This window comes from Salvelinus fontinalis, chromosome 6, assembly GCF_029448725.1.
Source record: "Salvelinus fontinalis isolate EN_2023a chromosome 6, ASM2944872v1, whole genome shotgun sequence".
Classification (NCBI taxonomy): domain Eukaryota; kingdom Metazoa; phylum Chordata; class Actinopteri; order Salmoniformes; family Salmonidae; genus Salvelinus; species Salvelinus fontinalis.
The window spans coordinates 76,987,070-77,013,582 of record NC_074670.1 but is presented as its reverse complement, the minus strand read 5'-3'; the positions used below and the strand labels follow the sequence as shown (position 1 = coordinate 77,013,582).

Below are 26,513 nucleotides of genomic sequence, written 5' to 3'. Positions count from 1 at the left end.
CTGGTGTCTTCACTAGTCTCTACAGATGGGCTGTGTGGCTGGTGTCTCTACAGATGGGCTGTGTGGCTGGTGTCTTCACTAGTCTCTACAGATGGGCTGTGTGGCTGGTGTCTTCACTAGTCTCTACAGATGGACTGTGTGGCTGGTGTCTTCCCTAGTCTCTACAGATGGACTGTGTGGCTGGTGTCTTCACTAGTTTCTACAGATGGTCTGTGTGGCTGGTGTCTTCACTAGTCTCTACAGCTGGGCTGTGTGGCTGGTGTCTTCACTAGTTTCTACAGATGGACTGTGTGGCTGGTGTCTTCACTAGTCTCTACAGATGGGCTGTGTGGTTGGTGTCTTCACTAGTCTCTACAGATGGGCTGTGTGGCTGGTGTCTCTACAGATGGACTATGTGGCTGGTGTCTTCACTAGATTCTACAGATGGGCTGTGTGGCTGGTGTCTTCACTAGTCTCTACAGATGGACTGTGTGGCTGGTGTCTTCACTTGTCTCTACAGATGGGCTGTGTGGCTGGTGTCTTCACTAGTCTCTACAGATGGGCTGTGTGGCTGGTGTCTCTACAGATGGACTGTGTGGCTGGTGTCTTCACTAGTTTCTACAGATGGGCTGTGTGGCTGGTGTCTTCACTAGTCTCTACAGATGGACTGTGTGGCTAGTGTCTCTACAGATGGGCTGTGTGGCTGGTGTCTCCTGCTACCTGATCTCACTACATCCTCCTCCAGTAATAATCCAGTGATCCCATTAGAAGCTCTACTATATGTGAAAAAATATAAATAATGGACAATATCTTTGGAAGAAATTAATTGGATGGTCATGGCCTCTGACAGAATGTCGTAGAACACAGACCACGCTAAATGATGAATGAGACGAGGGGGGGTGGAGTTTGAGGACTGAAGAGAAGAGTTGGGACACTTCATATTCCTCCCCCTCGGTTTAAGTCAGCTAGACCAGGGTTTCATCTTCAGTGAAACATGTCAATGACCTGATTGGTGGAAGATCGAGTGCCGCCCTAGGGCAGCGCACCATTGGCCCAGCATCATCCAGGTTACGGGAGGGTTTGGCCGTCACTGTAAATAATAATTTGTTCTTAACTGACTTGCCTAGTTAAATGCATTTAAAAAAATGATATATACACACACAGAGTGCACTACTTTTGACCAGAGCCCTTTAGCCAATAGGTGGTAATTTGGGATTGTTTCAATAAGGCCCATATGTCAATAATACTATACAATAACTTGTAAACGATAATCAATAGCATGAATATCAAACAAAACAAACACCAACTCAGTGAAGATAATCAGTTTGTTTATTTCAAATGGCTCATCTGATCAAAGAAGCCCCTTTTTAACAAAAACACTGGGACATTTCTCATGTCATTTCATTGGACAAGTAGTGTGATTGTGTTATCAGCACAGTATCGCTATAGCAATATGTGCAGTACACCAGTCAAGGCTGCAATATGCAACATAGTGATTAGTGTTCAGATCTCGCTGCTTTCTGGCAGCAAGGATCAACGGAGTCAAATCACAAAATAATGTCAAAGAATAAGTCAAAAGATGAACCAGTGGCAAGGGCTAGACTGTGATGGCTGTGAGAAGAGTTCTAGCCATAAACAGATTGAATCATTCTAATGCTGTGGTTCTACCAAAAAAATTACCTTGAGACCTCAGTGAGAAGTAGCTTTTTAGTGAGGGAAGAGTACTTGTACTTTAAAAAACAGGGTTTTATTCAATAGGTCATACCGTAGCAAAAATGTTTTGCAACAGAAAACGAACTTGTCCAATAAGAATAGCTTATTTAATCCCTCCCTGTTTGTCAGTCTTCTTCCGTTTGATGCCTAATGAATATGACCCAGTACTCCACACCGACTGCATCCATCTTTATTAACACAGGAAGAACAAGACTAAATAAAAATGCACTTAAAAAAATATATACAAAGTTAAAAGGCAGAATCCTTTTGTCTATAAAAGATAAAAGTAGTGATGACCATACAGTGAGTGGGATTGACAGTTCAGAAAAGATCATTCAGGAAGATGCATTTGGTTGCTACTAAGCCCTTCATTCCATTTGTAGTAAAATACTATCTAGACTACAGTAAGGTAGGTTTATGCTATAAAAAGTTTAGACACATTTCAGATGCTTGCCAGATATCTTCCTAAAGCAGGCTTCATAGTGTTCAATGAAAATAATCTCGTTATCTAAGCCTGGAACATTGAGAATCAGAACACGGCCTTAGTAGTATCAGCATTGTTCAAGTCTGAAAACTGTTGGGTACAAGGTACAAGCATTGTAAAACTTACACATTCAAAGCATACCGACAGAAAGGGACCAGAAGGTAACACTGTTGCAGATAGAAATGTGATTTCTAGAGCTTCCATCATTCCCTGCTCTACACAACAGATAGAAATGTGCTGTTTAGATCAGTTATGGGCATCTAAACATTCTGTAACGTTCCAACTGTCCTTCTGAGTGAGCCCCCGATTTAGATTTTTGGCTATCGCCACGGTAACCAGCGAGATCGCCTGTGACGCAGAAGGGGAATCTGGATGTGTTTACGTTCCAGCAGGAAGTGGAAGTTTTGGAAATGTGGGAAGCAATTAGTGATGATAAGCTGCAGATGGGCTGTGTGTTTCATCGACCACGAGGTCACTGATTCCACCAGGATGCAAAGAGTGTGTTTTATATATCTTAGTATGTCATTTAAAAGGCAGGTCCTCTTCCTCTGGGAGAGAAGTGAGAAACTCTCCTGGGTGCCATGCTAGCATCTACTTAAAGCACACGAAATAGTAAGAAAACAGCTGATTGGGTAACCTCCTCAATAAGGAGATGGCTGATTGGATATCCTCAGCCTAACAACCTGAGCCTGAATATTCAGTTGCTATATAATGGCTTTTTAACATTTTTATAAATAAAAACATAAAAAATAAACAATGTGTTTCACGCCAGGATATAAAAAACCAAAACCAAGGAATACAAAATAAAGCAACAAACAAATTTGTCAACTTAAATTAAAAAGTTACGTCACGTTTCAATGGCATCGTATTCAAGTAATCTGTTACATCAAGTCCCTGATATACGCTGTGGTTCATGGAAATAAGTCTTCAACTCACACAGAACCATCAGTTCATATAGAAGGCAGCAGCATGTCATTATGTACACATCATCAAAGTTCCAAACATAGAATTAGAATGCTACATTAATATTCTCTCTCACTCAATAGGAAGGAGGATGGGAAGAGAAGCAAAACATGACAGCTATGTTAACTGTGGATTTCCTCTGCTGTGACAGAACAATGAACTCTGGCCTCCCCTCCCCATCCATCCATTGAGGATTATGGGTAGGAATTCTCAGAGGGCCCCTGTAGCACTTAGTGACATAATCCCTTTATTCACTGGCATAAGAGTGATATAAAGCCTATATATATACACACACACACACTGACATAGCATCTTCAACTCACTGGTATGTCTGCTTACAACAAGTCATACCACTGTTCCCAAGTCAGCAGCTCAAGACTTTACTGGCCTATTTCTCGTCTTCAGTTGAGTTGATATTTTTGGATTACAGTGAGAGACCCAGCAGCACTTCATCTTCATCTGAATTCACAGACAGACATCACTCTGGTCGAAACACAGGAGGCACTGAGGAGGAATCATGCTGCATAGCCTCTGGTTCACAGTGATAACAGCATCTTAAATCAGGGACATAGTGACCATTCTACAGTGTTTTAATGCTTCTGCCTTGGCATCATGTTCCTGTGACGTGATTAGAACACAGTGTTCAACATCAGTCAGGGGCGTCATGTCAGTGTGATGACTTCCATGGGGTCATCGGTGCCCTTTGACCTTTGCTTGCGTTTGAGCAGTCTTTCTCGCCGTCTCTGTCTGAAGGTGGGGGGCGCAGGGCGCGTGGCGGCCGAGGAGGGGGACGGGGTGCTAATGGAGAGAGAGAAGAGGTCTGCCAGGGAGCGGAGAGGAGGAGGAAGTAGTGATGGGAGAGGATTGTAGCGCTCCCTGTCTCTGGCTCGGGGCGGTTTGCTGTTCATCCTCTCCTCCGTCTCCTGGCGTCATCTGTCGAAGCAGCCCGCTGACGTGAAGGTGTGGTGGGGGCCCACGCCCCCCAGGTACCCCCGGCTGTAGGCCATGTTGAGGCAGTGTCTAGGCTCCGCAGCCAAGGCTACCTGCATGGAGATGGGGCCCTGCAAGGCCAGCGGTGCCACCCGAGCCCCAGGCTGCAGCCCCGAAGTCAGGCTAGGATAGGAGGGGAAGGCCCCTGCTGTAGAGGTCATGGTGTTGGCCCCAGTGAGCAGCCCCATCCTGTGGCTCTGGAGGAAGTCCTGGGACATGTTGACTCCAGCAGGCCCCAAAGCCTGGGAGTCGGCTAGCGTGTGGAGCTGGGACAGGGAGGGGGAGAGGTGTGGGAAGCCCACTGGGCTGGGCTGGAAGAGGAGCTGCTGGGGGGTGGAGGAGGTGGTAGCTGGTCTCTGGATGGCTGGGACCGGGGAGAGGTGGGAGAGAGGAGGGTGAGACTGGAGAGAGGCGGATCGAGACAACGGAGGGGTGGATTTTGGTTTGTTGGCCTCCTTCACGTCGCTGTCATGTGCACTGTGGAAGAGAGAGACAAGAGAGTGCAATGCTGTCATCAAGGTAAAGGGTGGCTACTTTGAAGAATCTCAAATATAAAATACATGTTTATTCGTTGAACACTTTGTTACTACATAATTCTGTGTGTTATTTCATAGTTTTGATGTCTTCACTATTATTCTACAATGTAGTTACAAATAAAGAAGACCCCTTGAATGAGTTGGTGTGTCCAAACTTTTGACTGCTACTGCATATACAAGCATTCAATTGGTCTCAGATGTGTGTCCTGTGTGAGCCTTACAGCAGCATGAGTTTGATGCAGTGTGTGAGGTGGTCCCAGGTGTATCCAGTCAGTAGGTGTAGAGACGTGGTCCAGCTCGGAGAAATCTGGAGACAGACACGAGACGCCGCTACGCATGCTGCTGCCACCTGAGACGGCCGGAAACTCAGGAACGCATGGTCTAGAGGAACAAAGAGACTGTTTGAAATGGTATAGAGCAGGTACTCCCAAACTGGGGAACACAATTCCGTCGGGGGTACGCCAAATAAAAATGTGATTCACATGTATAAAAAAATAAAATAATAATAATTAAAAAAAATCTATTTTCCAACAGATCTATACATTTGAGTGAGGTCCCCCACCCCCCCTGATTAGCCTCGTTTCACTTCCAAAAATAAAATTATCTAAGTACTCTGCGAAATAACAACAATGTCAAATACAGGTAGCCTAGTCAAATAATTAACATCCAATCACATTAACCGTCACTCTCTCGTGGGAATTCAACTAACAGTCCGTATGTAGCCAAACGTAGCTGCTGCTCATGTTGGTATCTGTACTGATGGCGCAAAAGCCATGATGGAGTGAAAACGCACGTGCAAGCGGTTGCTCCCAACGCCTGACAGCTTGAAAGACGTTTTGGACACTACAGTGAACATGGTTAATTTTGTTAAAACAAGGCCCCTGAACTCGTGTATTTTATGCACCATACAATGATATGGGCAGGGACCATGTAACGCTTTTACAACATACAGAAGTGCGCTGGTTATCAAGGGGCAAAGTATTGACACGTTTTTTTAAATTGAGAGACAAGCTTAAAGTTCTTTACTGACCATAATTTTCACTTGACTTACCACTTGCATGACGACAAGTTTCTCACACGACTGGCCAATCTGGGTGATGTTTTTTCTCGCCTGAACGATCTGAATTTAGGATTACAGGGACTCCCCGCAACTATATTCAATGTGCGGGACAAAATTGAGGCTGATTAAGAAGTTGGAGCTCTTCTCTGTCTGCAATAACAAGGACAACAAAAGGTCTTTCCAACATTGTATGATTTTCTGTGTAAATGAACTCAAGCTTACGGACAATGTCAAATGTGATATAGCGAAGCACCTGAGTAAGTTGAGTGCGCAATTACACAGGTACTTTCCCGAAACGGATGACACAAACTGGATTCGTTATCCCTTTCATGCCCTGCCTCCAGTCCACTTACCGATATCTGAACAAGAGAGCCTCATCAAAATTGCAACAAGCGGTTGGGTGAAAATGTGATTTAAAATCAGAAGCCACTGCCAGATTTATGGAGTGGGCTGCGCTCAGAGTATCCTGCCTTGGCAAATCGCGCTGTTAAGACACTGATGCCCTTTGCAACCACGTACCTATGCGAGAGTGGATTCTCAGCCCTCACTAGCATGAAAACTAATTACAGGCACAGACTGTGTGTGGAAAATGACTGAAGACAGACTCTTTCCAATACAACATTGCAGAGTTATGTGCATCCTTTCAAGCACATCCTTCTCATTAACCTGTGGTGAGTTACTCACCATTTTCAATGAACAAATAAGGTTTTATATGTAAGATGGTTAAATAAAGAGCAAAATGATTCATTATGATATAATTATTTGTGCCCTGGTTCGATAAGAGGTCTTTGTCACTTCCCACGAGCCGGGTTGTGAAGACAACTCACACATTCTTATGTTTAATAAATGTATCGTATAGTGTGTGTGTGGCAGGCTTACAATGATGGCAAAAAACAACATTTGAGAGTACGCTGACCCCGGTGCTAGAGGGGGTACGCAGCTGGAAGTTGAATGTTTGAAGGGGGTAGAGCAACACAGAGAGACTGTTAGAAATGGTCTAGTCTCTAGAGCAGGGGTGTCAAACTCATTCCACGGAGGGCCTAGTGTCTGCAGGTTTTTGGTCTTTCCTTTCAATAAAGCCCTAGACAACCAGGTGTGGGGAGTTCCTAACTAATTAGTGATGTTAATTCATCAATCAAGTACAAGGGTGGAGCGAAAACCCGCAGACACTCGGCCCTCCGTGGAATGAGTTTGACACCTGTGCTCTAGAGCAACACAGAGAGACTGTTAGAAATGGTCTAGTCTCTAGAGCAACACAGAGAGACTGTTAGAAATGGTCTAGTCTCTAGAGCAACACAGAGAGACTGTTAGAAATGGTCTAGTCTCTAGAGCAACATTATGATTCACTACATTAAATTGTGACAAGCACAAGAGGCTGCACATATTTCCTAAGTCCCTCTATTTTTTTTCCTTCCTTCCCTCCCTCCATCACCCCTCACCTTGCAGTGACACCTCCAGGAAGTAGTGTGTGTACTTGTCCATAAAGGTTTTGGTCTTGGAGAGGGAGGAGAGAGGCCAGCCGTTGTACAGGTCTCCCTCCTGCACCGAGGCCTGGAGGTAGTAGTCTATGAAGTGGGCCGGGGTGGGCATACAGAGGTTCCAGCTGAACGTCTCCAACAGCAGCAGCTCCATCTTGATGAGGTCTCTCTTGTTGAGAACAAGGCTCAGAGAACACATGAAGCCCAGGGAGTTGAGCTGCTCCAACTTAGGTACCCGATCCTCCCTCTCCTCAAACTTACCTACAGGGGAGGGGGACAGAGAGAGAGAGAGGGGGACAGAGAGAGAGAGAGGGACAGAGAGAGGTTAGAAGGCAGACTATAGAAAAGCCTTTTAGCTGACCCCCTTTAGTGGACTGGTCCATTGTTTGGTCGACAGATATTTCTTTCGTGGAGCAGTAGCAACAAAAAATATCATGATGTACAAGACACCTGTCTGATTGGCTCCTGTCTGAGTGGACTGATCCATTGTGGAGGCCGTGGGGATGGAACAGTCCATCGGTCTAAGACATATGGTATAAGAACAATGGTGCAACACTAATAAAAAATATTATTTTATAACAACTGCACCTAATCCCGCATTGGATTGTGGTCGCGGTCCTTGTTTGTAATACACATCAGCGCCCTGTTGAATTGGTGCTTTTTCCTAGACCATGTTGCGAAGTGCATAATAGCAAAGTTAACCAGCATATTGGTGTTGAGAACAATGCAGCAGAATGAGATGAGAAAACAGCCTTTGTCGTATTGTCTAAGAAAAGTGAGAACTGAAGAAACGCCAACTTAATTCTAGAATCAATAGCCTAACTGTTAAAATGTGCCTGACTTTATTAAATCATCCATATCTCCAGAAATACGACAGATCCTGTTGCCTGTTTGATTAATAGTCCAATGGTTCTGTGAGCACCAAGTCTCACATGTCGGATAAACTATTTCACAAATTCAGCTGTTAATCTTTGTTATGCTGTAATAAAGGAGTCACACATTCCTCGTTAGACCAGCCTCTGGTATTATTTATCATTCGTTGAGTGTTGTTTACACTGTTCGAATTGCCCGATTTTATTTATTTATAATAATAATTCTGTTTTCCTTGATCTCATCATTATTGTCAGACGTGGGGGACTTGATTGGGCGTTGTAGTAGAATAACAAAAATACTGATTTATTTGAAAACAAATCCTTTAATCTGCCCACGTCCCCCGTCTGATCCCTCATCCTCTCATCCCCTCCAGAAGCCAGTAACTACAGCAATATCCTTATCACCACTACCAGCAGTAACCTACTTACCAGAACCCTTTCACTACCGGCAGTAACCTACCCTTTCACTACCAGCAGTAACCTACTTCCCAGAACCCTTTCACTACCAGCAGTAACCTACTCCCCAGAACCCTTTCACTACCAGCAGCAACCTACTTACCAGAACCCTTTCACTACCGGCAGTAACCTACTTCCCAGAACCCTTTCACTACCAGCAGTAACCTACTTCCCAGAACCCTTTCACTACCGGCAGCAACCTACTTCCCAGAACCCTTTCACTACCAGCAGTAACCTACTTCCCAGAACCCTTTCACTACCAGCAGTAACCTACTCCCCAGAACCCTTCCACTACCAGCAGTAACCTACTTCCCAGAACCCTTTCACTACCAGCAGTAACCTACTTCCCAGAACCCTTCCACTACCAGCAGTAACCTACTTCCCAGAACCCTTTCACTACCAGCAGTAACCTACTTCCCAGAACCCTTTCACTACCGGCAGCAACCTACTTCCCAGAACCCTTTCACTACCAGCAGTAACCTACTTCCCAGAACCCTTTCACTACCGGCAGCAACCTACCCTTTCACTACCAGCAGCAACCTACCCTTTCACTACCAGCAGTAACCTACTTCCCAGAACCCTTTCACTACCAGCAGCAACCTACTTCCCAGAACCCTTTCACTACCAGCAGTAACCTACTTCCCAGAACCCTTTCACTACCAGCAGTAACCTACTTCCCAGAACCCTTCCACTACCAGCAGTAACCTACTTCCCAGAACCCTTCCACTACCAGCAGTAACCTACTTCCCAGAACCCTTCCACTACCAGCAGTAACCTACTTCCCAGAACCCTTCCACTACCAGCAGCAACCTACTTCCCAGAACCCTTTCACTACCAGCAACCTACTTCCCAGAACCCTTCCACTACCAGCAGTAACCTACTTCCCAGAACCCTTTCACTACCAGCAACCTACTTCCCAGAACCCTTTCACTACCAGCAACCTACTTCCCAGAACCCTTTCACTACCAGCAGTAACCTACTTCCCAGAACCCTTTCACTACCAGCAGTAACCTACTTCCCAGAACCCTTTCACTACCGGCAGCAACCTACTTCCCAGAACCCTTTCACTACCGGCAGTAACCTACTTCCCAGAACCCTTTTACTACCAGCAGTAACCTACTTCCCAGAACCCTTTCACTACCGGCAGCAACCTACTTCCCAGAACCCTTTCACTACCAGCAGTAACCTACTTCCCAGAACCCTTTCACTACCAGCAGCAACCTACTTCCCAGAACCCTTTCACTACCAGCAGCAACCTACTTCCCAGAACCCTTTCACTACCAGCAGTAACCTACTTCCCAGAACCCTTCCACTACCAGCAGTAACCTACTTCCCAAAACCCTTCCACTACCAGCAGTAACCTACTTCCCAGAACCCTTCCACTACCAGCAGTAACCTACTTCCCAGAACCCTTTCACTACCAGCAGCAACCTACTTCCCAGAACCCTTTCACTACCAGCAACCTACTTCCCAGAACCCTTTCACTACCAGCAGTAACCTACTTCCCAGAACCCTTCCACTACCAGCAGTAACCTACTTCCCAGAACCCTTCCACTACCAGCAGTAACCTACTTCCCAGAACCCTTCCACTACCAGCAGCAACCTACTTCCCAGAACCCTTTCACTACCAGCAACCTACTTCCCAGAACCCTTCCACTACCAGCAGTAACCTACTTCCCAGAACCCTTTCACTACCAGCAACCTACTTCCCAGAACCCTTTCACTACCAGCAACCTACTTCCCAGAACCCTTTCACTACCAGCAGTAACCTACTCCCCAGAACCCTTTCACTACCAGCAGTAACCTACTCCCCAGAACCCTTTCACTACCAGCAGTAACCTACTTCCCAGAACCCTTTCACTACCAGCAGTAACCTACTTCCCAGAACCCTTCCACTACCAGCAGTAACCTACTTCCCAGAACCCTTCCACTACCAGCAGTAACCTACTTCCCAGAACCCTTTCACTACCAGCAGTAACCTACCCTTTCACTACCAGCAGTAACCTACTTCCCAGAACCCTTCCACTACCAGCAGTAACCTACTTCCCAGAACCCTTTCACTACCAGCAGCAACCTACTTCCCAGAACCCTTCCACTACCAGCAGCAACCTACTTCCCAGAACCCTTTCACTACCAGCAGTAACCTACTTCCCAGAACCCTTCCACTACCAGCAGTAACCTACTTCCCAGAACCCTTTCACTACCAGCAGCAACCTACTTCCCAGAACCCTTTCACTACCAGCAGCAACCTACTTCCCAGAACCCTTTCACTACCAGCAGCAACCTACTTCCCAGAACCCTTTCACTACCAGCAGTAACCTACTCCCCAGAACCCTTTCACTACCAGCAGCAACCTACTCCCCAGAACCCTTTCACTACCAGCAGCAACCTACTCCCCAGAACCCTTTCACTACCAGCAGCAACCTACTCCCCAGAACCCTTTCACTACCAGCAGCAACCTACTTCCCAGAACCCTTTCACTACCAGCAGTAACCTACTTCCCAGAACCCTTTCACTACCAGCAGTAACCTACTTCCCAGAACCCTTTCACTACCAGCAGCAACCTACTTCCCAGAACCCTTTCACTACCAGCAGTAACCTACCCTTTCACTACCAGCAGCAACCTACTTCCCAGAACCCTTTCACTACCAGCAGTAACCTACTTACCAGAACCCTTTCACTACCAGCAGTAACCTACTCCCCAGAACCCTTTCACTACCAGCAGTAACCTACTTCCCAGAACCCTTTCACTACCAGCAGTAACCTACTTCCCAGAACCCTTCCACTACCAGCAGTAACCTACTTCCCAGAACCCTTCCACTACCAGCAGCAACCTACTTCCCAGAACCCTTCCACTACCAGCAGTAACCTACTTCCCAAAACCCTTTCACTACCAGCAGTAACCTACTTCCCAGAACCCTTCCACTACCAGCAGTAACCTACTTCCCAGAACCCTTCCACTACCAGCAGTAACCTACTTCCCAGAACCCTTCCACTACCAGCAGTAACCTACTTCCCAGAACCCTTCCACTACCAGCAGCAACCTACTTCCCAGAACCCTTTCACTACCAGCAACCTACTTCCCAGAACCCTTCCACTACCAGCAGCAACCTACTTCCCAGAACCCTTTCACTACCAGCAGCAACCTACTTCCCAGAACCCTTTCACTACCAGCAGTAACCTACTTCCCAGAACCCTTCCACTACCAACAGTAACCTACTTCCCAGAACCCTTTCACTACCAGCAGTAACCTACCCTTTCACTACCAGCAGCAACCTACTTCCCAGAACCCTTTCACTACCAGCAGTAACCTACTTACCAGAACCCTTTCACTACCAGCAGTAACCTACTCCCCAGAACCCTTTCACTACCAGCAGTAACCTACTTCCCAGAACCCTTTCACTACCAGCAGTAACCTACTTCCCAGAACCCTTCCACTACCAGCAGTAACCTACTTCCCAGAACCCTTCCACTACCAGCAGCAACCTACTTCCCAGAACCCTTCCACTACCAGCAGTAACCTACTTCCCAAAACCCTTTCACTACCAGCAGTAACCTACTTCCCAGAACCCTTCCACTACCAGCAGTAACCTACTTCCCAGAACCCTTTCACTACCAGCAGCAACCTACTTCCCAGAACCCTTTCACTACCAGCAACCTACTTCCCAGAACCCTTCCACTACCAGCAGTAACCTACTTCCCAGAACCCTTCCACTACCAGCAGTAACCTACTTCCCAGAACCCTTCCACTACCAGCAGTAACCTACTTCCCAGAACCCTTCCACTACCAGCAGCAACCTACTTCCCAGAACCCTTTCACTACCAGCAACCTACTTCCCAGAACCCTTCCACTACCAGCAGTAACCTACTTCCCAGAACCCTTTCACTACCAGCAACCTACTTCCCAGAACCCTTTCACTACCAGCAACCTACTTCCCAGAACCCTTTCACTACCGGCAGTAACCTACTTCCCAGAACCCTTTCACTACCGGCAGTAACCTACTTCCCAGAACCCTTTCACTACCGGCAGCAACCTACTTCCCAGAACCCTTTCACTACCGGCAGTAACCTACTTCCCAGAACCCTTTCACTACCAGCAGCAACCTACTTCCCAGAACCCTTTCACTACCAGCAGTAACCTACTTCCCAGAACCCTTCCACTACCAGCAGTAACCTACTTCCCAGAACCCTTCCACTACCAGCAGTAACCTACTTCCCAGAACCCTTCCACTACCAGCAGCAACCTACTTCCCAGAACCCTTTCACTACCAGCAACCTACTTCCCAGAACCCTTCCACTACCAGCAGTAACCTACTTCCCAGAACCCTTCCACTACCAGCAGTAACCTACTTCCCAGAACCCTTTCACTACCAGCAACCTACTTCCCAGAACCCTTTCACTACCAGCAACCTACTTCCCAGAACCCTTTCACTACCAGCAGTAACCTACTCCCCAGAACCCTTTCACTACCAGCAGTAACCTACTTCCCAGAACCCTTTCACTACCAGCAGTAACCTACTTCCCAGAACCCTTCCACTACCAGCAGTAACCTACTTCCCAGAACCCTTCCACTACCAGCAGTAACCTACTTCCCAGAACCCTTTCACTACCAGCAGTAACCTACCCTTTCACTACCAGCAGTAACCTACTTCCCAGAACCCTTCCACTACCAGCAGTAACCTACTTCCCAGAACCCTTTCACTACCAGCAGCAACCTACTTCCCAGAACCCTTTCACTACCAGCAGCAACCTACTTCCCAGAACCCTTTCACTACCAGCAGCAACCTACTTCCCAGAACCCTTTCACTACCAGCAGTAACCTACTTCCCAGAACCCTTTCACTACCAGCAGCAACCTACTTCCCAGAACCCTTTCACTACCAGCAGCAACCTACTCCCCAGAACCCTTTCACTACCAGCAGCAACCTACTCCCCAGAACCCTTTCACTACCAGCAGCAACCTACTTCCCAGAACCCTTTCACTACCAGCAGTAACCTACTTCCCAGAACCCTTTCACTACCAGCAGTAACCTACTTCCCAGAACCCTTTCACTACCAGCAGCAACCTACTTCCCAGAACCCTTTCACTACCAGCAGCAACCTACTTCCCAGAACCCTTTCACTACCAGCAGTAACCTACCCTTTCACTACCAGCAGTAACCTACTTCCCAGAACCCTTTCACTACCAGCAGTAACCTACTTCCCAGAACCCTTTCACTACCAGCAGTAACCTACCCTTTCACTACCAGCAGTAACCTACTTCCCAGAACCCTTTCACTACCAGCAGTAACCTACTTCCCAGAACCCTTTCACTACCAGCAGTAACCTACCCTTTCACTACCAGCAGTAACCTACTTCCCAGAACCCTTCCACTACCAGCAGTAACCTACTTCCCAGAACCCTTCCACTACCAGCAGTAACCTACTTCCCAGAACCCTTTCACTACCAGCAGCAACCTACTTCCCAGAACCCTTTCACTACCAGCAGCAACCTACTTCCCAGAACCCTTTCACTACCAGCAGTAACCTACCCTTTCACTACCAGCAGTAACCTACTTCCCAGAACCCTTTCACTACCAGCAGTAACCTACTTCCCAGAACCCTTTCACTACCAGCAGTAACCTACCCTTTCACTACCAGCAGTAACCTACTTCCCAGAACCCTTTCACTACCAGCGTGTCCACTACCACTCTAGACATTCTACTCTGAACTCTCCATAGCAACAGCCCTTAGGCCACAGTCTCTCATGTCTGAGTGGCCAATGAGCACCAATGATTTTGCCTTTAATCCAAAAAGAGTCCTTCACTTCCTTTCTCACCCCCACAGTGAAAAGGGGGGAGGGAGGGTGAGGAGTCAGGTTACTCTGGCATATTTCCCTAACACACCTAATAAACCTCTGGGTTCTCCTATAAACCCGTTTCAGCAGGAAACCTGTGGTGGTGGGGGGGGGGGGGGGGGGGGGGGGCAAGAGCACACGGCATCCTCATGGCAGAGAAAACCTACCCTCCACAGAAGTATGACTAAATGTATGTTGAGGAAATGTGATTAATGCCCATTCAGACTACTGACACACAATGGAACATTGTTCAAAACAGAGAATGGACAAGGTTACCAACACATCCACACAGGAGATGCTCAAACAGTCACCCTCCCCAGTGTTTGGAAGGAACGCGCCACAGTCACCCTCCCCAGTGTTTGGAAGGAACGCGCCACAGTCACCCTCCCCAGTGTTTGGAAGGAACGCGCCACAGTCACCCTCCCCAGTGTTTGGAAGGAACGCGCCACAGTCACCACTAGAGTATTATTGAAGAAGTCCTAAAACCCATCAGCTTGGATTAACAGTCTATGGACAAAAATGTACACACCCTTCTGGATATCAAAATATCACAGAGGTCGTTGGTGAAAAACAACACTGGCTTTGACCGCAGCACTATCATCATGGCAACAAAGACAGACAGGAGAGTTGAAGGGGAGGGAGGTTTGGTGTAATTCACCTTGAAGAGTGTTAGTTCTTACGCCATCAAACTGGCTACGTCTCTCACCCTCCTCTTTCTCCCTCCATCTCTCTTTACTCCTTGGTATTTCCTTGCCTCCTTCCCTCCCCGCTCTCAAACTCCCTCCCTGCTCTCTCAATTAAATCATATTTAAATGTAAGGGCTTTATTAGCATAGGAAACATGTTAACATTGCCAAAGCAAGTGAACTAAATAAACAAAAGTAAAACAAAATGTACAGTAAACATTACACTCACAGAAGACTCACTGAGTCTGTACATAGTCAAAGTTTTATTTAAGTTTGGGTCAGTCAGTGGTCAGGTATTCTGCCACTGTGTACTCTCTGTTTAGGAACAAATAGCATTCTAGTTTGCGCTGTTTTTTTTGTTAATTACTTGACACATTGGAAATAATTTTCTTTTTGTTCTCTCATGATTAGGTTGGGTCTAATTGTGTTGCTGTCCTGGGGCTCTGTGGGGTCTGTTTGTGTTTGTGAACAGAGCCCCAGGACCAGCTTGTTTAGGGGACTCTTCTCCAGATTATCCTCTCTGTAGGTGATGGCTTTTATGAAAGGTTTGGGAATCCCTTCCTTTTAGGTGGTTGTAGAATTTAACGGCTCTTTTCTGGATTTTGATAATTAGCGGGGATCGGCCTAATTCTGCTCTGAATGCATTATTTGGTGTTTTACGTTGTTTTAAGTCTCAATTTGATGTTTGTCCCATTTTGTGAATTCTTGGTTAGTGAGGGGACCCCAGACCTCACAACCACAAGGGCAATGGGTTCTATAACTGATTCAAGTATTTTTAGCCATATCCTAATTTGTATGTTGAATTTTATGTTCCTTTTGATGGCAGAGCCCTTCTTGCCTTGTCTCTCAGCTCGTTCACAGCTTTGTGGAAGTTACCTGTGGCGCTGACGTTAAGGCCGAGGTATGTATAGTTTGTGTGCTCTATGGCAACAGTGTCTAGATGGAATTTGTATTTGTCGTCTTGGCAACTGGACCTTTTTAGGAACACCATTATGGTTGGGGACAGATCTAGGTGCTGCTGTAGGACCTCATTGGTTGGGGACAGAAGCACCAGTTCATCAGCAAACAAACATATGACTTCAGATTCTCTCCCTCTTTCCCTCCTCCTCTCTAACTCCCTTCCTCCCCTTTGTCTCAAGGCCAGCCAAAGCAGTGTGTGTGTGTGTGTGTGTGAGATATATATATATATATATATATATATATATATATATATATATATATATATATATATATATATAGGCTCTTCAAGTGTGAGTTTTACTGCTGATGCTGTAGCCTGCCATTAACCCTTTAAAGGAGAAACAGAGAGCCCAGCCAGCAGCCAATCACCCCAGCAGGCTATAGCAGGTCTCAGTTCACACATATGTTGTAATGGCATCTCACAACCAGAACAGGAAACAATAACTGCTGTTCTGTCCACTCCCACCCAGCCCACTCCAGCTGCTTTAGCATAGGGCCAGCCCAGCCCACTCCAGCTGCTTTAGCATAGGGCCAGCCCAGCCCACTCCAGCTGCTTTAGCATAGGGCCAGCCCAGCCCACTCCAGCTGCTTTAGCATAGGGCCAGCCCAGCCCACTCCAGCTGCCTTAGCATAGGGCCAGCCCAGCCCACTCCAGCTGCCTTAGCATAGGGCCAGCCCAGCCCACTCCAGCTGCCTTAGCATAGGGCCAGCCCAGCCCACTCCAGCTGCCTTAGCATAGGGCCAGCCCAGCCCACTCCAGCTGCCTTAGCATAGGGCCAGCCCAGCCCACTCCAGCCTAGACCCAGTGTCAGTCTACACTTTCCCCATTCACCATCACATTGTATAGGCTAATAGTCTAGTCTGTCTGCTGGACTCCTGTGTCCATAGGCACAGCCATAAACAGCCATCAGCATCTCTTCAAAACCCTCTTTTCATCCTGGTGGGGTTAGGGGACTGGTCGGGACATTGTGCTGTCAGTCTTCTCATTATCTTCAATGATGGCTCTTTGGTTTACTACTTGTATTAGCTGTTGATTGTGCGTGTTATTAATTAAAACAAGTGATACACAAAACCTATTCAAGCTGAAACTACATTTCTGAAAGGAGGTAGAACTCATAGGCTTTTTTTCACAACCTGTCCCGTTTCATGTCAACAAGATTAACACAGTGACTAACCTATGAGCTGTATGCAGGTGTGTGAGAGATAAAATAGTTCATTCCTCAGCTTACGGTTGGAGTCAATGCTTCCTTTGATGAGCCAAGTGCATGCCTGTCCACTTCTGAAACTATCGGTCTCCTCTCCTTTACCGTCTCATCGAGAGATACAGACCTCATGAGTACTGCCTTGCAGAGGGCTGCGAGTCGGCCCTGTGGACGTGTGTGATGAGGCAGTAGAGCGCACTCAGAGAGGGGTTAAAAGGTACGAACAGCAGGATGTAGCAAGTCCTCTCTCTTCCCAGGTGTGCTGCTGGAGGGGGTTAGAAACCTGAGAACCTGCTGGGGGGATTAGACTACTGCTGAAGGAGTGTATAAACCTGAGAACCTGCTGGGGGGGGGGGGGGGGGGGGGCTTAGACTACTGCTGAAGGAGTGTATAAACCTGAGAACCTGCTGGGGGGGGGGGATTAGACTACTGCTGAAGGAGTGTATAAACCTGAGAACCTGCTGGGGGGGGGGGATTAGACTACTGCTGAAGGAGTGTATAAACCTGAGAACCTGCTGGGGGGGGGGGGGATTAGACTACTGCTGAAGGAGTGTATAAACCTGAGAACCTGCTGGGGGGGGGGGGGGATTAGACTACTGCTGAAGGAGTGTATAAACCTGAGAACCTGCTGGGGGGGGGGGGGGGGATTAGACTACTGCTGAAGGAGTGTATAAACCTGAGAACCTGCTGGGGGGATTAGACTACTGCTGAAGGAGTTTATAAACCTGAGAACCTGCTGGGGGGGATTAGACTACTGCTGAAGGAGTGTATAAACCTGAGAACCTGCTGGCGGGATTAGACTACTGCTGAAGGAGTTTATAAACCTGAGAATACTCTTCACTAGAGTTAGAGGGATGAAGAAAAAAACAAACTGTTGCAGCCATCACTTATGTTCCACTGAGAGGAAAGGAGACTACCATTACGGTCTTCACTAAAGTCACAGAGGAGACTACCGTAACGGTGTTCCTCTCTACCTCACCCACAGAGACTGACTGTATTGATTTCAATGAATGACCACACTGCTACATCCGGTCACTGCACTCCTCATTAAAACAATCACCTCTCCTCAGTCTTCTGAAGGAGTTCATGTGAAGGGGAAAGACTATTTTAGCAGTGCTAGCCTATAAACTAGACGTAGATGATTCAATCTAACAAGAACACACTACTACAGCCAGAGACTGTAACAATAAATCAGAACTACAACATCCACCAAACCCCTTTCACAAGCCTAATAGATTCACTGCCTTCAAAAAATTATTCATACCCCTTGATTTATTCCACATTTTTGTTGCGTTACAGCCAGAATTCAAAATGGATAAATATATTTTTTCCCCTCTCACCCATCTACATACAGTACCTCATAATGACAAAGTGAAAACGTATAAAAAAAAATAAAACATTTTTTGATTCAAAATTACAGAAATATCTAATTTCTGTAAGTATTCACACACCTGAGTGAATACTTTGTAGAAACAGCTGTAATTGCTTCCAAAGGTGCGAGTCTTTCTGGGTCTCTAAGACCTTTCCACACCTGGATTGTGTAACATTTACCCATTATTATTTTCTAAATTCTTCGATCTTTGTCAAATTGGTTGTTAATCATTACTAAAACAACAATTTCAGGTCTTACCATAGTTTTTTACTTAAATTTACTTGGAAATCTAACTCGGCCACTCAGGATCATTCACCCTCTTTGTAAGCAACTCCAGTGTAGATTTGGCCTTGTGTTTCAGGTTATTCGCTTGCTGAAAGGCGAATTCATCTCCCAGTGTCTGGTAGAAGGCAGACAACCAGATTTTCCTCTAGGAGTTCGCCTGTGCTTAGCTCCATTCAGTTGTTTTAATGTCCTGAAAAACTCCAGTAAATTTTTACATAGCAGCACCCACCCGTAGCACGCGTTCCAGCAGGTATGTCTCACTTGTCACCCCCAAAGCCAATTACTCCTTTGGCCGTCTCTCCTTCCAGTTCTCTGCTGCCATTGACTGGAACGAACTACAAAAATCTCTGAAACTGGAAACATGGTTTCTCCCTCACTAGCTTTAAGCACCAGCTGTCAGAGCAGCTCACTGCACATTTACATAGCCCAAACAACTACCTCTTCCCCTACTGTATTTATTTATTTTGCTCCTTTGCACCCCAGTATTTCTACTTTGCACACTCATCTACTGTCAAATCTACCATTCCAGTGTTTTAATTGCTATATTGTATTTACTTCGCCACCATGGCCTATTTATTGCCTTCACCTTCCTTCTCACCTAATTTGCTCACAGTGTATATAGACTTATTTTTCTACTGTATTATTGACTGTATGTTTGTTTTACTCCATGTGTAACTCTGTTATGTGTCGAACTGCTTTGCTTCATCTTGGCCAGGTCGCAGTTATAAATGAGAACTTGTTCTCAACTAGCCTACCTGGTTAAATAAAAGGTGAAATAAATAAACAAAAACAAGCATACCAATAACATGATGCAGCCACGAAGGCATTGGAAAACCTCCCTGGTCTTTGTTGAATCGGTGTTTGATATTCACTGCTCGACCTTACAGAACTAAATATGTGGGGTACAGAGATGAGGTAGTCACTCAAATCATTAAAAACACTAACACTATTACACACAGGGTGAGTCCATGCAACTTATTATGTGACTTGAGTAAATGTTAACTCCTGAACTTATTTAGGCTTGCCATGTTTAACACTTATTGACTTAAGACATTTCAGCTTTTCATTTTTTATTTATTAGTAAAGATTTCTAATAAATAAGAAAAATTTCAAGTGAAAAAATAAATTAAAATACATTCCACTTTGACATTATGGGGTATTACGTGTAGGCCAGTGAAAAACAATTGCAATTTAAATTCAGGCTTTAACAACAAAATGTGGAAAAAGTCAAGGGGTGTGAATACTTTGAAGGCACTGTATAACTCTCTCTCGGTCTGTGTCAGTCTCTCTCGGTCATCGGCTCTGAAGGAATTCTCTCCTCTTTAAACTCCTTTACATTTGCCGGCTCGTCTTTCTTTGATGAAATTGGCCACAGCTCCGCCACAACCCCCCCCCCCCCCCCCACCCCAATGAGTGAGTCCGTCTGTCCTCTAGGTACCACCGGTTCACACAATGTAGACCCATTCTGACCTCTGACCTCTAGAGCCTAACGCTTGGGTGACCAGGAAGAATCCTTGGCCCTCTGCCGTCTGGGGAGGGGTCTCATCATGTCCTGCCTAGGGGTGTGGAACACTTTCGGGGTGAGGAAGACGCCCCCTCCCTAAAGCAAAACACTAATCAATAACCTAAATGGCATTATGACGTTTCAGTCCTACCCTGGTATTTGTAAGAAACTAAATACATCTATAGAACCAGAACGATAGTCTCCTGGGGCGGCAGGAACCCTAGTGGTTAGAACATTGGGCCAGTAACCGAATGGTTGCTAGATCAAATCCCCGAGCTGACAAGGTAAAAATCTGTCGTTCTGCCCCTGAACAAGGCAGTTAACCCACTGTTCCTAGGCTGTCATTGAAAATAAGAATTTGTTAACTGACTTGCCTAGTTAAATAAAAGTTTAATTACAAAAGTCATTCAATAATTAATCAACGGCATTAAAATATTGCTGTTCATTCAGTCAATGCTGTTCATTGACTACGGCTCAGTGTTTAACACCATACTGCCCTCAAAGCTCATCACTAAGCGAAGGACCCTGGGACTGAACACCTCCCTCTGCAACTGGATCCTGGACTTCCTGACGGGCCACCCCCAGGTGGTAACACATCTGCCATGCTGATCCTCAACACGGGGGCCCCTCTGAGGTGCGTGCTCAGTCCCCTCCTGTACTCCCTGTTCACCCATGACTGCATGGCCAAACACGACTCCAACACCATCATTAAGTTTGCAGACAACACAACAGTGGTAGGCCTGATCACCGACAGATGAGACAGCCTATAGAGAGGAGGTCAGAGAACTGGCAGTGTGGTGCCAGGATAACAACCTCTCCCTCAACGTGATCAAGACAAAGGAGATGATTGTGGACTACAGGAAAAGGAGGACCGAGCACGCCCCCATTCTCATCAACGGGGCTGTAGTGGAGCAGGTTGAGAGCGTCAAGTTCCTTGGTGTCCCCATCACCAACAAACTATCATGGTCCAAACACACCAAGACAGTCATGAAGAGGGCACGGGAAAGCCTATTCCCCCTCAGAAGGCTGAAAAGATTTGTCATGGGTCCTCAGATCCTCAAAAAAATTCCACAGCTGCACCATCGAGAGCATCCTGACTGGTTGCATCACCGCCTGGTATGGCAACTGCTCAGCCTCCGACCGCAAGGTACTACAGAGGGTCATGCATACGGCCCAGTACATCACTGGGGCCAATCTTGCTGCCATCCAGGACATCTAAACCAGGCGGTGTCAGGGGAAGGCCCTAAAATATGCCTAAGACTCCAGCCACCCTAGTCATAGACTATTCTCTCGGCTACCGCACGGCAAGCAGTCCCAGAGCGCTAAGTAAAGGTCCAAAAGCCTTAACAGCTTCTACCCCCAAGCCATAAGACTCCTGAACAGCTAATCAAATGGCTACCCGGACTATTTGCAATGACCACTCCCAACCCCATTTTTACACGGCTGCTACTCTGTTTATTATCTATGCATAGTTACTTTACCTCTACATATTTCCTCGACTAACCGGTGCCCTCGCACCGGTACCGCCTGTATATAGTCTCGTTACTGTTATTTTATTGCTGCTCTTTAATTCATTTTTTTTCACTTCAGTTTATTTTAGCAAATATTTTAACACTTACTTATTTTTCTTAACTGCATTGTTGGTTAAGGGCTTGTAAGTAAGCATTTCACTGTAAGGTCTACACCTATTGTATTCTGCGCATGTGACAAATCGAATTTGATAATGCACTAGCCTACACTTTAAAAAACTATTTTTTTCCTTTAGGGAATAAAGCAGCATTTGACGAAATCACTGTCCTAGATCAGAACAATTTTACCATTGACTTAGAATTCCTTTAATTATCAGAACATGATTGTAATTCTAAGAGAATTCAATCCAAGCATCAGAGAGACAGACCGAGAGAGGTATAGGGAGAGAGGGGAGGAGATGGGGGGACCCCCTGTTAATCTACATATCGAGTGGTTCAGTTCAAACATGGAGCCCCCCCCTGCCTCCCCCCCTTCCTCCCTGCTTAACATCGGCGGTCGACATCTCTTTGAAGCACCGCTCAGCTCGTTTCCGAACCCCCCCAAGGGTGAGGTGGAAGGGGGGGGGGGGGGGGGGGGGGGGGGGGGTAGAGGTGCTTTAGGGGCCCCAGCCCAGTCTCAGGACTGGTTGTGCTTGCCTGGGTCCTGGGTCCTGATAAGGTGAGTGAGAGAGGAAACACTCCTAGCAGTGGGGCTATGGTGGAGGATAACTCCATCTGAAACACTCCTAGCAGGAACACTATAATGGCTAATGATTCAGTGATGTGATCTCATGTCTGGTTTATCTGATAAACTAAAATACCCCTGGAAATGGAGTTCTAGTCAGATAAGATACTAAGCGGAAGCCTCTACACATCAACCTCTCTTGCAGTCAGTCACAAAAACACACAAATGCAGACACAAAAACACAACCGCCACCCATGTCTCTGCACCCCTCCCCCACCCTGGGCCAGGGCTCCTGTTGACGGGCTTTTGTTTGGGCCTGACTCAGGGAGCATATGGCAGGTGGCCCTCTCCCTCCATACCCCGGGCCTCCAGGCAGGCCTTCCGCAGTGTCTGTGGGGTGGATTGGGAGGGGGGGGGGGGGGGGGGGGGGTTGCTCTTTTTAAAGCCCCTTCTCTCTAACACAAATCGTTAGCCACACTATTGCAGGTCATCCACAGCCGGTACACACAATGTAACACACACAACCACTACAAAACATTCAAACCCACCCACTGAACCCATTCAACCAATGCACCAGCAGCATACTACGTGGTTACTGCTACTAGGCTCCATGTAGCAGGACAGCAGCATGGGAGACACAGAATAATACACAGCACAGAGCTAACTGTCAGCAGCCAGCTGGGCTCATTGAGAGGGAACAAATAATACAATGAGATTACATGAAAATAGTGCTGTATAGCGATCTAAGGCACTGCATCTCAGTGCAAGAGGCGTCACTACAGTACCTGGTTCGAATCCAGGCTGTACCACATCCGGCCGTGATTGGGAGTCCCATAGGGCGGCGCACAATTGGCCCAGGGCAGTCCGGATTAGGGTTTGGCAGTCATTGTAAATATTAATTTGTTCTTCACTTACTTGCCTAGTTAAATAAAGGTTACATTTAAGATATCACTTCTGACCTCATTATGAACACAGAGCCAAACTCAGACTGCAACAGAGAGACAGTAATGGTACAGGGCAACACCAAACAGTTTCAGCTGGACTTTCACATGAACAAATAGATAGCTCAGCAGGATAAACTCCGGAGAAAGATAACCCCCCACTCCGAGCGTGTCAAACCAGACCTCTTCATTACACAACCCCACAGATGAGCAACCCCAAACGAAAAGTCAACCTCCCAGCACAGAGTTATACTCCCTCACTGAAATGAAGGATACATTTACCCAGCTGGAGGTAAGGCAGGTGGCGCTGGAACAGCAGGTGAACACACTCCAGTCAGCACCACAACAACAAATTGTCCAGCTCAACAACACCCCCTCAACCAGACCAAGAGAGCTGGAGAGAGACATATCTGCACTCTGGACTGTGGTGAGACAACAGGAGAAAGAGCAGGAGAAGAACAGAGCACTAGAGGATCAGACTGCTGGAGGAGAGGGTGAGGGGGATTGCATGTGACAGAGAACAACCCACTAGAGAGGTGGCCACCCCCACAGAGAAGCCAGCAGAAGAGCCCACCTGAACCCCCTACCAAAGTCTTGACACCACAGCAGAACAGTCCACCCCAGAACATAGCCTCAATATCATAGCAGGACAGATAAACAAAGAATCCCACACCCAGGGGATCCTACCCCCTCTGCTCACACTTACTGGTCTGAGGCCAAACCACACCACCAACATTGGATACTTTATGGAACACAAAGCCTTCACCATCTCATCCTGGAATATCCAAGGCCTGAGGTCATCTCCTGAGGAGATGGACCCACTGGTTGGCCCCTAGGTTACAGGGAGCTGGTAGTCCCATCCACCAAACTGCCAGGTGTGAAACAGGGAAGAGACTCAGGGGGTATGCTAATTTGGTATAGAGCAGACATAACTCACTCTATTAAATTGATCAAAACAGGAACATTTTACATTTGGCCTGTGGTGACCTAAATGCCAGAACTGGACAAAAACCTGACACGCTCAGCACACAGGGGGATAAACACCTGCATGGAGGTGACAGCATTCCGTCCCCCATATGCCTCCCTAGGCACAACTACGACAACAAAAACAGGTAACAACTCCTGCAGCTCTGTCACATGCTGGCTATGTACATAGTCAATGGTAGGCGTCGAGGGGACTCCTATGTTAGGTACACCAATAGCTCATCACTTGGCAGTAGTACAGTAGACTACTTTATCACTGACCTCAATCCAAAGTATCGCAGAGCATTCAGTCAGCCCACTGACACCCCTATCAGATCACAGCAAAATCACACTACTTGAACAGAGCTATGCTCAAATCATGAGGCATCAAAGCCAAAGGAACTGAGTAATATTAAGAAATTCTATAGATGGAAGGAAAGTAGTGTTGAAACCTACCAAAAAAAACAATTAGGCAACTAATTCAATCCTTTAGACAACTTCCTGGACATAATTTCCACTAATAGTCAAGGTGTCAACTTGGCAGCAGAAAACCTAAACAGTATGTTTGACCTCTCAGCTTCCCTATCAAATCTAAACATTTCAAACAGAACACTGAAGGAAATTAACAATGACAAAATGGTTCGATGAAGAAAGCAAAAACCTAATAAAGAAATTGAGAAAACTATCCAACCAAAAAAACAGACCCAGAAACCCTGAGCCGAGGGTGAATCACTAAAACAATACAGAAAAAGAACAGCACGTCAGAAATCAGCTCAATGAAATTGGAAACCACTAAAAAACACCAAAGAGTTCTTTCCAAAAACAGATGTATGGGTAAAACACTTCTCCAATCTTTTTGGCTCAATAACAAACAGCAAAATATATACATGATCAAATACAAATCTTAGAATCAACTATTAAAAACCAGAACACACTGGATTCTCCAATTACATTGAATGAACTACAGGACAAAATACAAACCCTCCAACCCAAAAAAGGCCTGTGGTGTTAAAGGCATCCTCAATGAAATGATAAAATATACAGACCACAAACTTCCAATTGGCTATACTATAACTCCTTAACATCATCCTTAGCTCTGGCATCTACCCCAATATTTGGAACCAAGGACTGACTGGCCTCCCGGGTGGCGCAGTGGTCTAGGGCACTGCATTGCAGTGCTAGCTGCGCCACCAGAGTCTCTGGGTTCGCGCCCAGGCTGGGCTGGGTTCGCGCCAAGGCTCTGTCGCAGCCGGCCGCAACCGGGAGGTCCGTGGGGCGACACACAATTGGCATAGCGTCGTCCGGGTTAGGGAGGGTTTGGCCGGTAGGGATATCCTTGTCTCAGTATGTAAAATGTAATAAAATGTATGCACTCTACTGTAAGTCGCTCTGGATAAGAGCGTCTGCTAAATGACTAAAAATGTAAATGTAAAAATGTAAATCAACCCAATCCACAAAAGTGGAGCCTAATTTGACCCCAATAACTACCGTGGGATATGCGTCAACAGCAACCGTGGGAAAATCCTCTGCACTATCATTAACAGCATATTAGTTCAATTCCTCAATTGTACTGAGCAAAAGTCAAAATGGGCCTTTTTAACCAAAGTACCATACGACAGACCACATATTCACCCTGCACACCATAATTGACAAACAAACCAAAACAAAAGGCAAAGTCTTCTCATGCTTTGTTGATTTATCATGAGGGTCTGACATACAAATTGATGGAAAGTGGTGTTAGAGGAACAAACGTACAACATAAAATCCATGTAAACAAACAAGTCTGCAGTTAAAATTGGCAAAACACACATTTCTTTCCACAGGGCTGTGAGGTGAGACTGGGATGCAGCTTAAGCCCCACCCTCTTCAACATACAATGTATATCAACAATTTGGCGAGGGCACTAGAACAGTCTACAGCACCCGGCCTCAACCGACTAGAATCTGAAGTCAAAATGTCTGTTTGCTGATGGTTTGATGAGTCTGTCCCCAACCAAGGAGGGCCTACAGCAGCACCTAGATCTTCTGCACAGATTTTGTCAGA

At 46.4% G+C, this 26,513-nt stretch overlaps 1 protein-coding gene across 1 annotated transcript in view; it reads right to left on the bottom strand.

Moving 5' to 3' along the window:
- Positions 1–1,294: 1,294 nt before the first annotated feature.
- The window catches only part of LOC129858471 (cyclin-J-like), a 37,040-nt gene continuing 11,821 nt past the window's right edge, over positions 1,295–26,513 (bottom strand). Inside the window, exons 4-6 of the mRNA XM_055927729.1 lie at positions 7,165–7,464; positions 4,887–5,046; positions 1,295–4,606 (exon numbers count right to left, since the gene is read on the bottom strand). Of these exons, the coding sequence (XP_055783704.1) occupies positions 4,069–4,606; positions 4,887–5,046; positions 7,165–7,464 (998 nt within the window). The 3' untranslated portion in view covers positions 1,295–4,068. The remainder of the gene's footprint in view (positions 4,607–4,886; positions 5,047–7,164; positions 7,465–26,513) is intronic.